Source organism: Echiichthys vipera (genome assembly GCF_963691815.1).
Source record: "Echiichthys vipera genome assembly, chromosome: 17".
Lineage (NCBI taxonomy): Eukaryota > Metazoa > Chordata > Actinopteri > Perciformes > Trachinidae > Echiichthys > Echiichthys vipera.
The window spans coordinates 13,015,987-13,030,452 of NC_139842.1; the positions used below are offsets into that span (position 1 = coordinate 13,015,987).

The following is a 14,466-nucleotide window of genomic DNA, read 5'->3' on the forward strand; positions in this document are numbered from 1 at the left end:
GGTAAAGACCACACTCTATCCGTTATTTATGATTTACAGTGACCCAGCAATCCCCTCATAAGTAGCAACAAGTGGCACTATCTTTAATAAAGTAGTAATAATGATTATAGTTATTATGAACAGTATTAACCCAGCAATCTTGTGCGCACAACGGAAAACCATCCTCAGAAAAAGAGTTTGGTAGTAGACTTGTTAAATGATGGCCTATAAATGTATGCCTTCAGTAGTTCTGAAATCCTGCCTGAGCCTCAGTGAGTTCATACATCATGATAAAAGCCTAAATAATAAGTCGGGGCGGGTTTCTTTATTTCTATATCCTCTTTGAAATATCTAACGGTTCCTCCACCAAATTCATACCTGGCTGTTGAGGTCGTTAACATTTTCCGAAGAAAAAAAGAAGAAACTTGAGACAAAGGTCAATATCACCGTCTGTGGACTGTCGTGATTCGTGAGCGCGTCTCATAGCATCAAAAATGACCGCTGGAGGTCTCACTCCAGAGAAACACAGAATACTTCACGCATTTGTTGTTATATCTATATTGGTTTTACAGCATCTACACTGGACCGACCCACTATTCAACCGCCATCCGCCTGAAAACGACAGCCTTTTCATTGGCTTAGACGAATTACTTTGACAAATTCAGTCCAGCGCGCCCCGGGCCGGGCAATCTTACTTTCGATGCATGAGAGTTGTAGTTTTTCAACCGCTGAGGAGGCAGGCATCTGGACGGAGCCACTTGCATCATGACTTCGGATCCAGAAAGGAACAGGCAGCGCCTGAAGCAGCTTCTGGGGAAACCTGGGAATGAAAATTGTGCCGACTGCGGAGCTGCAGGTAGTCATCGAGCTGGACAAACGCATTTGAGTCACATGTTCTCACTTAAATCCCTTCCTATATTCTTTTCATAACTATCCTACTTTTTTAGTTATTCCATTGGGTTATTATAACATAAAAATAATGAACTGTAATTCCCCACTCAGTTCTTTCTCGCAAGGCAGTTTAGTTTCTCTTCTTCCGACTGCCACGGTGTGTTGTAGACATGGTTATGGAATATTTAACAGTTGTCATAGCCCAATGAAAACCCTAACACAAGAGAACAATATATTTGGTGAGTAATAGAAACTGGTAATGTATAACAACTGAATGATGTATTGTAGTAGTGTATAGATGTAAATTTGCAACACTTTTACGCATGTAGGTATTTTTTAAATTTAAACATATATCAGTCTTGGTTAAAAGTGCTTTACACAATATATTTAATTGATTGTTTTTGTTGGTTGAGGGGCTAAATATGTGCATGTGTTCGATTCCCTTTTGTGTGTGCACATGTGTGCTTATCCAATCTCCAGTTAAGTAAATGGGATTTGTATAGGGTTTGTACAACTAGGCTCATAGCCTGAGAGAAAGTCAGAAAGGCTTAGTTTGATTATTTCATGTCAGACTGGTTGATTGTCTCAGTTAGCCTACAACAGGCCCACATAATGCAGAGAAATTGGGAGTGTCTGATTGCACATCAGCTCTTGTCTCTTGTGTACAGATGCACAGTCTTAAATCTGTGCTGCTTCGTGATTATGCACAAGGAAGAAAGTTTTTTTTTGTTCTTAAAATATTTTTGCAGCACAGTTCACATAATCTGCTGAAGGGCAATACAAACTGTGCCACACTGCCCCAGTTCTCTAATAGCTCAGTTACAAAATAACCAAAACGGCAGCTGTATCACACCTTGCATTGATATAACTAATAACTCTGACAATTAGATTTTGAAGTGTAGGAGGAGCTGTGTGAACGCACATGTGTGTGTGTGTGTGTGTGTAGCCATTCGCACATTTGCTGCAACCCTTGCCTGAAATGTTTGAACTGTATGATGTTCTGACCTTTCACTGAACTTCTTGAGAACACAGCAAAAATGTCATGAGTGCTGAAACATAACTTGGTGATGTTTTCGGTTTATGGTTGCTTTATAACCTTCAGCGAAAACTTCAGCATTGAGTTACAAAGGTGTTGGTGGTGGCAGTGACTCATATTCTGGTAACTGTATACAATGTGAATTTCCAATATTCATAAACATGTTCAATAGTTGTAGCTGCAGTTTAAATGAATGCATGGCATGTTAAATAGACCTTTTCTCCACAGCAACAATATAATATCACAATGGAGAAATGCACTTATGTAGATGTATTCATATTATGGCTACATTAATGTGCCTGCCTCTGATAAAAGATAAGATTTTGTGAAGATTGTTCATCAACATATCTCCGCAGGTCAGCAACACCTGCGGAGATATGTTGATGTCCGAGTAACAAAGTACAGTAAATGTGGTCTGTTTTGTAAATACTGTATTAAAGGAGACATTTTGTGGTGTTTGCAGAAATAGCATCTAAAGTATGAAGCACTCCCCTGCAGGGGTGATTCAAGGTGAGCCATCAGTGCTGCCGAGTCTAATCTCTCACTACTGCCACCTCACTGAAAAATGGAAACAGCCAGCCTGCCTGATGAAACGAAATACAATCCAGATCTTGACTGATAAGATTTCCACCCAAATATTGATCATCTGTGAAACCGGGGTTGGGTTTTATGATCTTTCTGAGGATGTGGACTGAATTGTTAAATCTAGTTCATGGAGGCAGCTCACTTACTTCCCGTATGGGCTGAAGTGAGTGCACTTGGAAAATGTATTCTTTTTAGATGCAAAGACAAATTACTTAGTATTGAAGGAGTTGCATGTACTTAATTGATTTGACCTATTTCGGCGCGTGCTGAGCACCGAGCAGCTTACAACATACATGTGATTTACAACACATTTGTTGTATATTAGCATAGCACTTATTCATCAAACATGTATAAATGGTTTTCTGATGATTACTTCATATTAACTGTAAAAAACAACAAAAAATCTATATGTGAAAAACTTTCTGCCTGTAATGTGTCTACAAATGTTTTGGTTGTCTGCTGTTCAGCTTAGCCACCAGTGTCTGCTAGAGGGGAGTTCAGAAATGTTTCATTGTGTTCACTTATTTTGAGCTTTTTTTGTGTTTTTTGTGCATCTACATGTGTCTTTAATCTGTATTGCAGATCCGGAGTGGGCATCCTACACCCTGGGAGTGTTTGTATGCCTCAGCTGCTCCGGTCTTCATAGAAACATTGCTCAGATCAGCAAGGTGAAATCTGTCCTGCTGGATCCATGGAGCTCCTCTGAGGTGGAGGTAAGAACACTTGTGTCCTGGTTAGGAAGTCCTTTTATTTCTACAAATCTTGGGTTTTGTAAGAAAAGACACACTATGAAATTTGGCCCTCACCCAGCCCACCCCGCTCCACTGTGAGCATCACTCTCAGCCTGCTGCTCTGCCCCGGCATCCCTGCTTGGAAGAATAAGACGAGTCATCAGACTCAATTCAGTGTGGCCTGAAAGGCACGAGCCAGCAGCTGGCAGATACAACCAATATCTTTGTGCATGTGTGTGAGGGTGTGTGTGCTGAATTCTGGGACTCACAGAAACTCATTTTAAAACATGTTGATTTATCAAGAATGAGGTGAAAAAGAATAATGTTTTGTTTTCATACATCTTGTCCATCTAGATTAACTGTTTCATGCCGCTTGTGTGAATGTGTGCATCAAAAGGGTAGTGGTATGTTTTGACTTTAGCTCTTTCTCTCTGTGTGGTCTGTAGTTTTCTAGCTGCGTACTAAATGCACGCTCAACAGTGTCATCTGTGTTAAATACAGAGACACAAAAGAAGAAGCAGCCATGGCAGCAGCACCACCGTCTCTCTTTCTGGCCAAAGAGTCAGCCACACATTTCTCATTTGTGGGTGTGTTCCTGTGTGTATGTGTGTGTGCTCTGCCCTCATTAGTCAAATACACGTGTGCTCATGGCACTACGCCACTAAGCCCAGATATCACTTACAAACATCAGATGTTTTTCTTTCTTCCCTCTGCAGTTTATGGACTCTGTGGGTAACAATGCCGCCAAAGCCAAATATGAACAGATAGTTCCTGCCTTCTACTACCGCCCTACACACAAAGACTGTATGTAAGTGATGTGCCTTCCTCCACCCTCCTTAACATCTGGTTCAGGTCACCTCTGTACCGGTGGTCAGCTCAAAATATAAGAGTGATTAATACATATCTGCGGCACAGATGGTTCTTTTCCTTCATCTTGATTTTGTCCAGACTTTGAACAACAACCCGGCATTAATGAAACACTGGCACATTCGTAACATACCACAAAGACTACAGCCAACTAGCAGATACCCTCTGCCTCTGCATGAGAGGAAATAAATCTCCACAACAGCAGGTGGCAGTAGTCCATATTTGTCATTCAAAAAGGGAAACGACAGGACGGATTCAGGATTCTAGCTAGCCAGTTAGCACCTCTATGGTTAGCACATTAATAACAGAACCTGAGACTGGAAGAATAAATTATATTTACCATGTGCTAGCAAACAATACCATTAGAAACCTTTTCTGACTTTTTTTCATTGTTCAGCATCATTGTAAACCTTTGCTAATATATAGTGATTCGTTTGTGCAAAGAGACAATAAAATATCACTAATGTCAGGACTACAGTTATTGTTCCACAGATGGATGCATACAATCACATTGGGGCAACAAGTGGTTTTGGTATGATAAGAAGTTCTTGTAGTTGGAACAGGAAGCAACAGTTCCTGTACAGGGGTTCATTCTTAACCGCTGAGCTGTTCTAAACACTGAGCTGTGAAGTTTATTTTAGAGTGGACCTACATCGTGTTCATGTGGGGTTATTGCTTAAGGCAGCACAAATGAAGGGATGATTGGATAAAGGAGAGAAAAAGGCAGATCCATTGTACGCAAAGAGCTTTGAGCATTCATGGAATTAAATATTGTGATGCTGTTTTTTGAAGACGATTTAGATGAGATAATTACGTATGGTGAAATGATGAGGTGGGATGATGCATACTGTCTGTTTATGCATGATGCTCTGTGAATGTTAAGGATAATTATTAATCAGGTAACATTTCTAACTAATCAATATCGCCATGAAATGTCACCAGCTTATTACTTACTATTGAGACAATTATTTTTTTGTATTACACGTTTTCTGGAAATGAATGTTTAAATATGCAAATAATGCATTACCTCATGAAATATGTGCTAACTTGCATATATTTCCAGAACACTGGCCACTGCTGAACATTGGATAAAGCCAGGTTAAAAAAGATCTTGTTTCTTTTTGTTGACATTATAGTTAAAGGTTTTCCATAAATCAGAAAATTAAATGTTATGTTTAAATATGCAAATGAGGCATTATCTCTTGCTAACTTTTGGTCAATTTAGGAGGAATCTACAGACACAAATAGACTGTTATAAAATAAACACCTTAATGTGATTGTTGATGTTTTCTTTCAATTTTTCTGAAAGAAGACATGTTAAGCAAAATGTTTGGCTGTAGTGTATTCCCCTAATAATTTCTCTGATTTGGGCGATAAAGACCACAAGCCATATAATCAGTATCATGATAGATGTAGGAAAAGGGAAACACAAGTGATAATTATGAGTTTGCATTAAATGTGGCTTGGAGCTTCGACATCCTTGAAAGTCAATGAGGCATTTCGAACAAATTTGCTTAAGCATCAAGTAAACATCAAAGTCAGGGGGAGCTGAGTTTCTAACACCAACTGTTCTGCAGGCTCCTGCGGGAACAATGGATCCGAGCCAAGTACGAGAGGAAGGAGTTCTTGTGTGTGGAGAGGCAGGAGCCCTACTCGGCAGGTATGAAATGCGTCTCTATTGCTGGTAGTTATTCAAACATACTTCTTGTTTACTCAGGAAAACCAAGTAATTGTCTGTGTCTCACACACCACCATCTATTCCGCATTGAGTGAAAACTCAAAGAGGAAACAGCATCACCCATTTATCATTACGAACATTCTCGGGTGAAACAGATGATGAAATCCAAGTGAAAGAGGAAGGCAAAGATGGCCTTGGATCACCCATTGGTTTGTGGACTACCGTTCTGAAGGAGATTGGCATATTGGCTGTCTCCATCTGCAATGACATAGAGTCGGTTGAAAATCCCCAGTTTCCCTTAAGTTAGCCAGCTAACGCTAGCACTAGCTGGCTAATGTTAGCTTTCGTAGTGAGGTGCAAATGAATGCTCAACAAGACATTTTTAGGCAAAGACACAATTTTACAATTAAATTAAATGAAGTGAAAACACACTAAGAGGATCAAAGTCCTCAGAACTGAACACTGAAAACTGCAAATTGAACACACAGAAAGGAGCCATCCTTTCTAAGCCAATAAGTGTACTTCCAAAAGCTATTAAAAACTATAATTTAACGTATCATGCTCATTTGCAATCATATATATCTTAATCAACTTGCTTCAAATCTTTGTTTTAGAACAACACGACACACTCGTAGTGTACAATTGTTTAACTTCATCCATGAAAGATTGTTGCCTGAAGTGACAATATTCTAGGTAAGCACACACTCTTGTGATGATGTTCTAGTTTTTATATTTTTCAGGGTTCAGTGTGTGTGGAGGTGCTATTTGGCATGCTAATAGTATTACAGTATTAGTATAATAACACAAAGTTAAAGGGTGTAATAATGGATAACTCATGGCCCAGTAGACACCATTACCTACTGCTCATTTACACGTCCCAGCCCAATTAGCCCGCCAGTCAGCTTGTCAGTGTGCTCCTGAGGTAGTTAGACAGATATATGATGTGTCAGCATGGCTTATGTTGCAGGGACAATGAGGACTGCTCATCAAGGGAAGAAAACTGCCCTTTGCTGTCCTTCTTTATTTTCTTATCCACACCCACCTCTGTTTCTGCCTAGCTACAGTATATCTCACCCTTTCCTCATGTTGGGCCGTGTTAAATTATTTTGTCATTATCAAGCTCATTTTGTCACTAAATGTGTATTGCATAATCCTTTTTTTTGTGCTGTATGACCGTGTGTCACAAATGATAAATGTCTCTTGGCAAATTGCCCGGTGCAGCCTCATTAAAAGAGAGATCATGGCACTAACTTGACTGCTAATCACACTCAGCTAATCAATAATAGATGGCTCTGCAGACACTAAGATTGGGTCATTATGGTCTCCAAGATCCTAAAATCGGCAGCCACGCTGAAGGCAAGAGATTGACCGTTGACCATCTAAAGCAAGTTAAAGTAGTTGAAATATAACTTGGCTGAAAGAAACAATTACTCGTGTACCTTTAAAAGCCACCTCCAGTGTTTCCCCCAAAATAGTTTAAAACACGTGTACACTGTGGACTACTTAACAGTGGGAACAGTAATGTACTGTAGTTGTAAGTAGAAATTAAGATTTTAAGATTTCAAGTGTTTATAAATGTACAGTGTTTGTCAACAACAGCAATGAATATACATTTCATAGTTCAACTCTTTTTTTTACTGTATTGTATACTGCTTACAACTACATTAGTGTTATAAATCATCTGTTAAGCATTTATATAGTACATACAAATTCTAAATAGGGGGATTTAAAGTAAAGTTTTAACAAGTCATTTCAGCACTGAGTGACATGAAAAATGAACCGACACATGCAGCACTTCGTAACACAGAAGCGTGTCTAGACTTGATTATAAACCTTTCTGGCGGCAAACAGTTGGACTTGTTAACCACAGGTGTAACATTAATGTAAACTTAGTGTTACCTATCCAGGTGTCAGTGCTATGTGCCTCTGGTACTACGCATGCTTTCTCACTGACATGGCTTACAAGGATGCCTAAATGTAACAAGGCCATCTTTAAAGGAAAGATCCACTGTTTCAGCCTGCGCTTTATAAAAAAGGTTATTTTATCATTTATAATCATATAGAATACAACTTTACAGATGTAGTTTTGAGAAACTTACAGTCCTGCTGCAGCCTCTCACTAGGTTTAGTACAGTCCCAAGGGGTGGGGGTGGTGGGGGGGCAAACGGGATGCTGTGAGTCTAGTCAGACATCAAAATGTTCCATATGTTCTCCTGATAAAAATGGTCACCAACTACGCTTTTCTATCAGGTTTCCCTTTATGACTTCTGTGCCGGAAACAGGAAGTTTTGTAACATAAAGTCAGTTAACATGACACTGTAGAGGACATGGTTTGTGGCCATTTTTAGTAGAACATTTTTAAAGACACTACACTTCCCTGTTGTGAAGTTATAGGCAGGACTCTTTCTCCAAATTTGTATTAGAGTGATGTCAGTTCTAGAGCCACAGTGACAGGTTCACACACAAGTTTCACACAAAAGTATCAAGTTCACAACATTATAGTTCCCTTTTTAACTAGAGTCCTACTGGGTTCTTACAGGGTTATAATTGAGCAATCGCTTGCATTTGCAGTGAAAATGGCATTAGGTCATTTTTAAAAGTACCTTCACTGTCAGCTGAAAAGCTAAAATGAAAAGCCTAAACAAAAAGGAAAATCTCACTTTAAGGTAGACAATATAAAGCAATTATCCGAGTCTCATGACTGTCAAACTGCTCCACTCTATGTCTTGCCCTCTGTCAATGGCCTCTTCTGTTGTGCTGTGCAGAGGTTCAGAAGCATGTGGCTGCGTGTCTCTGTCCCGGAGTAAGAATGGCTTCTTTTGTGTAAAAGTATTTTATATAACATTACTTATACATTTTAGGCCCGGAGACAATAGAAGCCATCTATAGAAGACCTCAAGAAAGACCAATGCTATGGTCCAAAACTTGCTTTGCTCTGCCAAGTGTTTGCAAATCTTTAACATGTTGTAACATTGAATGAATTCTCTTATTCGCTTTTGCTTTCGGACCCGCCTCCTCTCAGCAGTGGAGCAAAACCTTCTGACTCATGAATAATTGATGAAGCCGTTGCTCAACCATACATTTTCTGGTGTGTGCAGCCCACAGGATGACATTTTTTACTAGTGTAAAAAGATGCAAGGGAAGAGACAAGAGGGTGAATGCAGGGGGAGAGGATGGTGCAGGTGGACCAGTACACAAACATTAAAGTTTTTTCTTAATTTCAGAACCATTTCCCAGTGAAAAGTGACACTTTACTGACACATTTAGCTCATATTGGCGTTTAAATTAGGTACTTTTAATGTAAACGTCATTACAGGGGAAGTTCTTTATCTCTTATTACTAATGTAGTCTGCTGTTTGGAGATTTCCATGTAATGTGAAGAAAACAGTCAAGTGCTATTTGTGTGAGGCTGTGAGTGGGCAACACTGGGGTCTAATAATATTCCACATATCTTCTTTACAATAAAACCACCATTGGAAATAAAACTACACTAAACAATAAAAATCTAACAATATGCAGATGGCCCTAGCAAAAACCAACTGAAAAAAAGCTGAAAAGTGGCAAAAGTCTCTTGAAACTAATAATTAAGTACCTTGCAGCAGTTTTCAGTTGTGATTATTGCAGTTTCACGGTGCTGCAGGACTGAAAAACAACTCATGAACAATGTCTAAAAATAGTTTGAGTTCTCACTCTAATCTGCCAACCCTGAATAAAGATTGTTTATTATTCTTTTAGAAATCCATTAGATATTGGGAGAAAAGATAATTATCTGTTGAACATTGCTGTATTGCAAATTGTGCAAGTGAGTTTGTGTGTTGGCCGGGTGTGCATAGGGCAATGACAATGCATTTCTTACTGCAGTGTTGTTTCTGTTGGCTCACAGAGGGTATTGGCAGAGAGGCCTGTGTCAGGAACAGGCCCAGGAACAGAGCCGTGTGTGTGTGTGTGTGTGTGTGTGTGTGTGTGCAGAAAGTGTTTGATATCCCATATAGATTGCAAATGACAAAGAATATAAATACAGACTCATTCCTGAAATGTCAATAATTTGATTGTTAGAAAAATACAAGTTCTGACACAAAGTTGCTTTGTGGGTTGATCAAAAACTCTGTCTGTTTGCGAGTGAGACACTTTTATTTCAGTGATGTTCAGGCTTGTAGAGGAAGCCATCAGTTGGCAGTGAATTATTTATGTGCAGAGGTGCTTCCTCCCACCACCGCTAAGCTGCTTAGAACGGTGACCACATTAGCTAAAAGTGTTACACACACCAATGTTGCAGGTCCTTGTAATGTAGAAGCTTTTAGTGGTCTCCACCAGCATTTCCAGATATTTTTCTGTTGAGCTGGAGACCAAAACAGAGCTAAAACAAGAATGATTATTGGATGTACATTTTTTGGGTGACCAGAAATACAAATGTGCTAATGTTGCTCTGTGTCTGCTTGATGTGTAAATGGATCATTTCCATTTATTATCCTTTATAAAATTATAATATGTCAGTGTTGTGTTCTGTGTGCATTTTTGTCTTAGATTTTTGGGTATTGTATTTAGTATTTTGTTAAAAGTTTGTATTCCCTGTTTCCTCTCCATGTCAATGGAATGGGATCCTTGTGACTACCCTCCTGGCAGGCTACAGAGAGGGGTTTCTATGGAAACGAGGCAGAGACAACGGACAATACCTTAGTAGAAAATTTATCCTGTCCGAACGGGAAGGTGTTTTGAAGTACTTCAACAAGCATGACGTAAGTGTTTTCACCCACTCCCTATCTTTTTCTGAGTTTGATTTGCTGGTCTCATTGTTAAAACTGCCTTTGAAAGAAAAATGTAGAAATCCATATGAAAATGAAAACCCATAATATCACACTGTGTATCTGATATATGATATACTTCTGCATCCTTTTTTATATTCCATATACCGAGCATTTTGAGAAGGATGTAAGGAGAGCCAAGAAGATCGATTATCTCCCCTCCAAAAAATGTCTTTCTTTCTGCAGGCTAGAGAGCCCAAAGCAATAATGAAGATCAATACTGTGAATGCCACTTTCCAGCCGACAAAAATCGGCACTGCCCACGGCCTGCAGATAACCTATTTGAAGGACAACAGCACTCGGAATATTTTTGTTTACCAGGAGGATGGAAAGGTAAGCTGCAGTGCCTCTGTTTTGTGATTTAACTGTGAGGAAAACAGTCCGACGATACAGGAAAAGGCACGTGTGTCCCTCTGGTGGAAATGGTTTGTCATTACAAGCCAGTGTGTAATTGAAGTTCATCTCATCTCATCTCATCTCATCTTCAACCGCTTATCCGGGGTCAGGTTGCGGGGGCTGCAGCTTTAGCAGGGGACCAAATGCTTCACAGAACTAGAGCATAAGTAATAATATTGTTGTATCATCCAAATGGAGTGCATCTCCCCTGGGTTTCAAGCTTTTTAACATGCCATTTTGTCTTGTGATGAGTGCTGTGTGTAGTGATGGAAGGGACTATCAGGGTTGATGTTGATGATGTGTGTGTGTGAGGAGAAGATATTTTAGTAAGAGTCTGTGACTGAACTTCCTGATGTCCTGCCTTGAAGGAAATGGTGGACTGGTTCAACGCCATCAGAGCAGCCAGGTTCCACTACCTGCAGGTGGCTTTTCCTGGAGCTTCCACCTCTAAAGTGAGTTCACACATGCAATTTTCTGCAGGGATATTACTTTCTAGAATTTAAAAAAAATCTAAGTAATGGTTATTTAATTTATTTCCAGATGTCATATATTTGAGTTTGATTACTTTCATGTAGCTAGATAAATACCAAAACTGTTTTCCTAGCAATGTGGAGGCTTTGACTTAAATGCTGGAGGAAAAAAATTGGCTACACACACACACACACACACACACACACACACACACACACACACACACACACACACACACACACACACACACACACACACACACACACACACACACACACACACACACACACACACACACACACACACACACACACACACACACACACACACACACACACACACACACACACACACACACACACACACACACACACTTTATCAGTGATGTATTTTCTCTTTGTTTGTCTAGTTGTTGCCAAAGTTAACCAGAAACTACATAATGGAGGGTTACATGGAGAAGACTGGTCCAAAGGTAAGGCATTTTGCAGTTGTTTTTTTTGGTAATTTTTGTCATTTCATAGAATACTTCTCCACAACGTGATTTTATAATTTAGGGGAATATACAAACCCTATATAAGCATGAAAGCCCAAGTATTGGCAGTATCTGACATTTGTAGCTCTATGAATTGAGTGGCTGCCACATGTTTCTCTCACACAGCACACAGAGGGCTTCAAAAAGAGATGGTTCACAATGGATGACAGGAGGCTCATGTACTTCAAGGATCCGCTGGTATTCAAACTGCATGTCATGAGCAAACACCTGTGATTGCACAGTGCAACCAATAGATGCTGCTATACCCTTAATCTCTGTCATTAAGAATGAAATTATGAATGTATATATATATATATACATACATACATACTTCAGGATGATTAAACTGTTTCTCCCTCTGCTTTCAGGATGCCTACGCACGAGGTGAGGTGTTCATTGGAAGTAGGGAAAACAGCTACAGTGTGCTACCTGGCCTCCCCCCAAACATTCAGGGCTACCACTGGCAGTTTGGAATTACCATCGTGACCCCAGACAGGAAGTTTCTATTAGCGTGCGAGACTGAAGAGGATCAGAAAGACTGGATCACTGCATTTGAGATCGTCATCAACAGAACAATGCTGCCTCAGGAATATGCAGGTAAATTGAACAGCAAACAAAGTTCATTATTTAGCTCTTTTCTTCCCAGTTTCTGAGTCTGATTTGTTTCCATTCCCTCTGCAGTGGAGGCCTATTTTAAGCACAAACCATGACTGTCTTAGGGTTTGAAGACCTGTTGGTGCACGGAGTAGAGCTGGAGGAGGAGGAGGACCTGAGATATGTACTTGATTTATATCATAATAGAGGATGATGAAAGACCTAAAAATGAGACAGTTACCATTCCCTTTACTTTATCTGCCATCCTGCTCAACCTCACCTACATCATGTGACCCATTTCTTAGGGACTAAATAACTCCTGAGCACATGAATGTAAGCCTAACTCACTCATCAGTTATGTGATGTGACTTACATACTTGAAAGAGGTCAGTTATGCAGACCTAAATGTGCAGACGTTGTTTGTAGGAATCAGAATTGTTGCTGCTCTGGATGTTTTTCTCCGTTCTCAGTCATTTATGTATGGATGCTTATCTATCCCAGATGTTTAATACAACTGTACAACAGACTAAAACATTATCTGACACACGACTGTAATGTCAGTAAAAAGGAATAATAGACATAGTCTGCAGATGCTCACATTTATTTCCATGTATGAAACCAATATTTAATTCTCAATGTATTTTTTTTAACTGTCTAATTTGCTATATGCAGCTTGTAATGTCATAGTGCCTATCACTGCAGGTATAATTTATATTTCAACATATTCAAGCAGCTGAATGTAAACTGCTTTGTGCAATGATTATGATCATGTTTAAGAATTGGTTTGCATTCCCTTCTCTCGTTTTTGTAAAACCATATAAACAACTGCGATCCAGGTTATAATTATATACTTTCATGTGGTATGATAATTTATCCAGCAGAGGGAGATATAGGGAAGGTTTTAAACTTACTATGACTCCTCCACACAAACTCCCAGGGCTCATCAACCTCATCAAACCAGTGGCTTCTGGTGTGCATATTAAATTGTTTGAAGAGAAAGATGTGAGCTGAGGTCAAACAAACAACGCCAGCATGCATCTGCCAATGCCTAAATGTCACCTAGCAAGACATTCAATCTCCACTACACACACTGATTTGTAACTCATGCTCTGAACTCACCATGGAGTTGTGCTAAGAAGAGAGTCTGTACGGTAAGTGAAACTGAAAAAAATGGTAAAACCCTCATTACTTCCATTAATATAGCAGCAAACAAATATGCGCTGTGCAAGGATATAGTGAATTAATTGCGCCCGAGTAGGGAATGAAGTCACTCTTTCTCTGTGTGTGTGTTGTAATCTAAGTTTTCTGTTTGTTTGAATAGCCGGTCTATGCATGCATATTAGCGCATGTGGGGAACGGTCTGTGAGAGCCATGTGGTAGCAATCCAAATTTTTAGTATATTGCGTTTGCGCGTGTTTATATCTGCTTTGTTTTTGTGTTTGACATGTATGGAGGTGTGTGATATTTATTCTATTTGTTAATCTGCTCTCATTATGTCACTGCTCAATTTTTGTTTGGTTTATAGTGTATTGTATGCCCATGCGGGCTGCACACCTTCTAGTGCATGACAAATAAATGACTTAATTACTAACTTCTGTTTTTATTGTAGTTAACTTTCAGTTACAAGAAGGAGATGGCACATTGAAAAGTAGTAAGATCAATCAATTACTCCGAACATCAAGACTGAAAGAAAAAAACCCAGAAAATCTACAATAAATACTGTAACAAAGATAACCAGTTTCTATGACGAAGATGAATTCTACCGAAGCAACAGTCATATAAAAAGTGGCCTACGCTGCTTTTACTGCATAAGAAGAACAGGTTAAATACTGTTAACAGACGAGAAAAATGTTTTCAGAAAAAATGGCACTATATACTCCATTTAAATATTTATCGATGAAAAA

At 39.4% G+C, this 14,466-nt stretch overlaps 1 protein-coding gene across 1 annotated transcript; it reads left to right on the forward strand.

Moving 5' to 3' along the window:
* The first annotated feature begins 715 nt into the window (after positions 1-715).
* LOC310960349 (arf-GAP with dual PH domain-containing protein 1-like) lies at positions 716-13,427 on the forward strand. The gene is made up of 11 exons (XM_083932032.1): positions 716-835; positions 3,074-3,204; positions 3,939-4,030; positions 5,667-5,749; positions 10,391-10,503; positions 10,756-10,902; positions 11,334-11,417; positions 11,846-11,908; positions 12,095-12,166; positions 12,337-12,565; positions 12,650-13,427. Exons 1-11 carry the CDS (start codon positions 745-747, stop codon positions 12,676-12,678), a joined length of 1,134 nt encoding a protein of 377 aa, XP_083788158.1. The 5' UTR covers positions 716-744; the 3' UTR covers positions 12,679-13,427.
* The last annotated feature ends 1,039 nt before the right edge of the window (positions 13,428-14,466 follow it).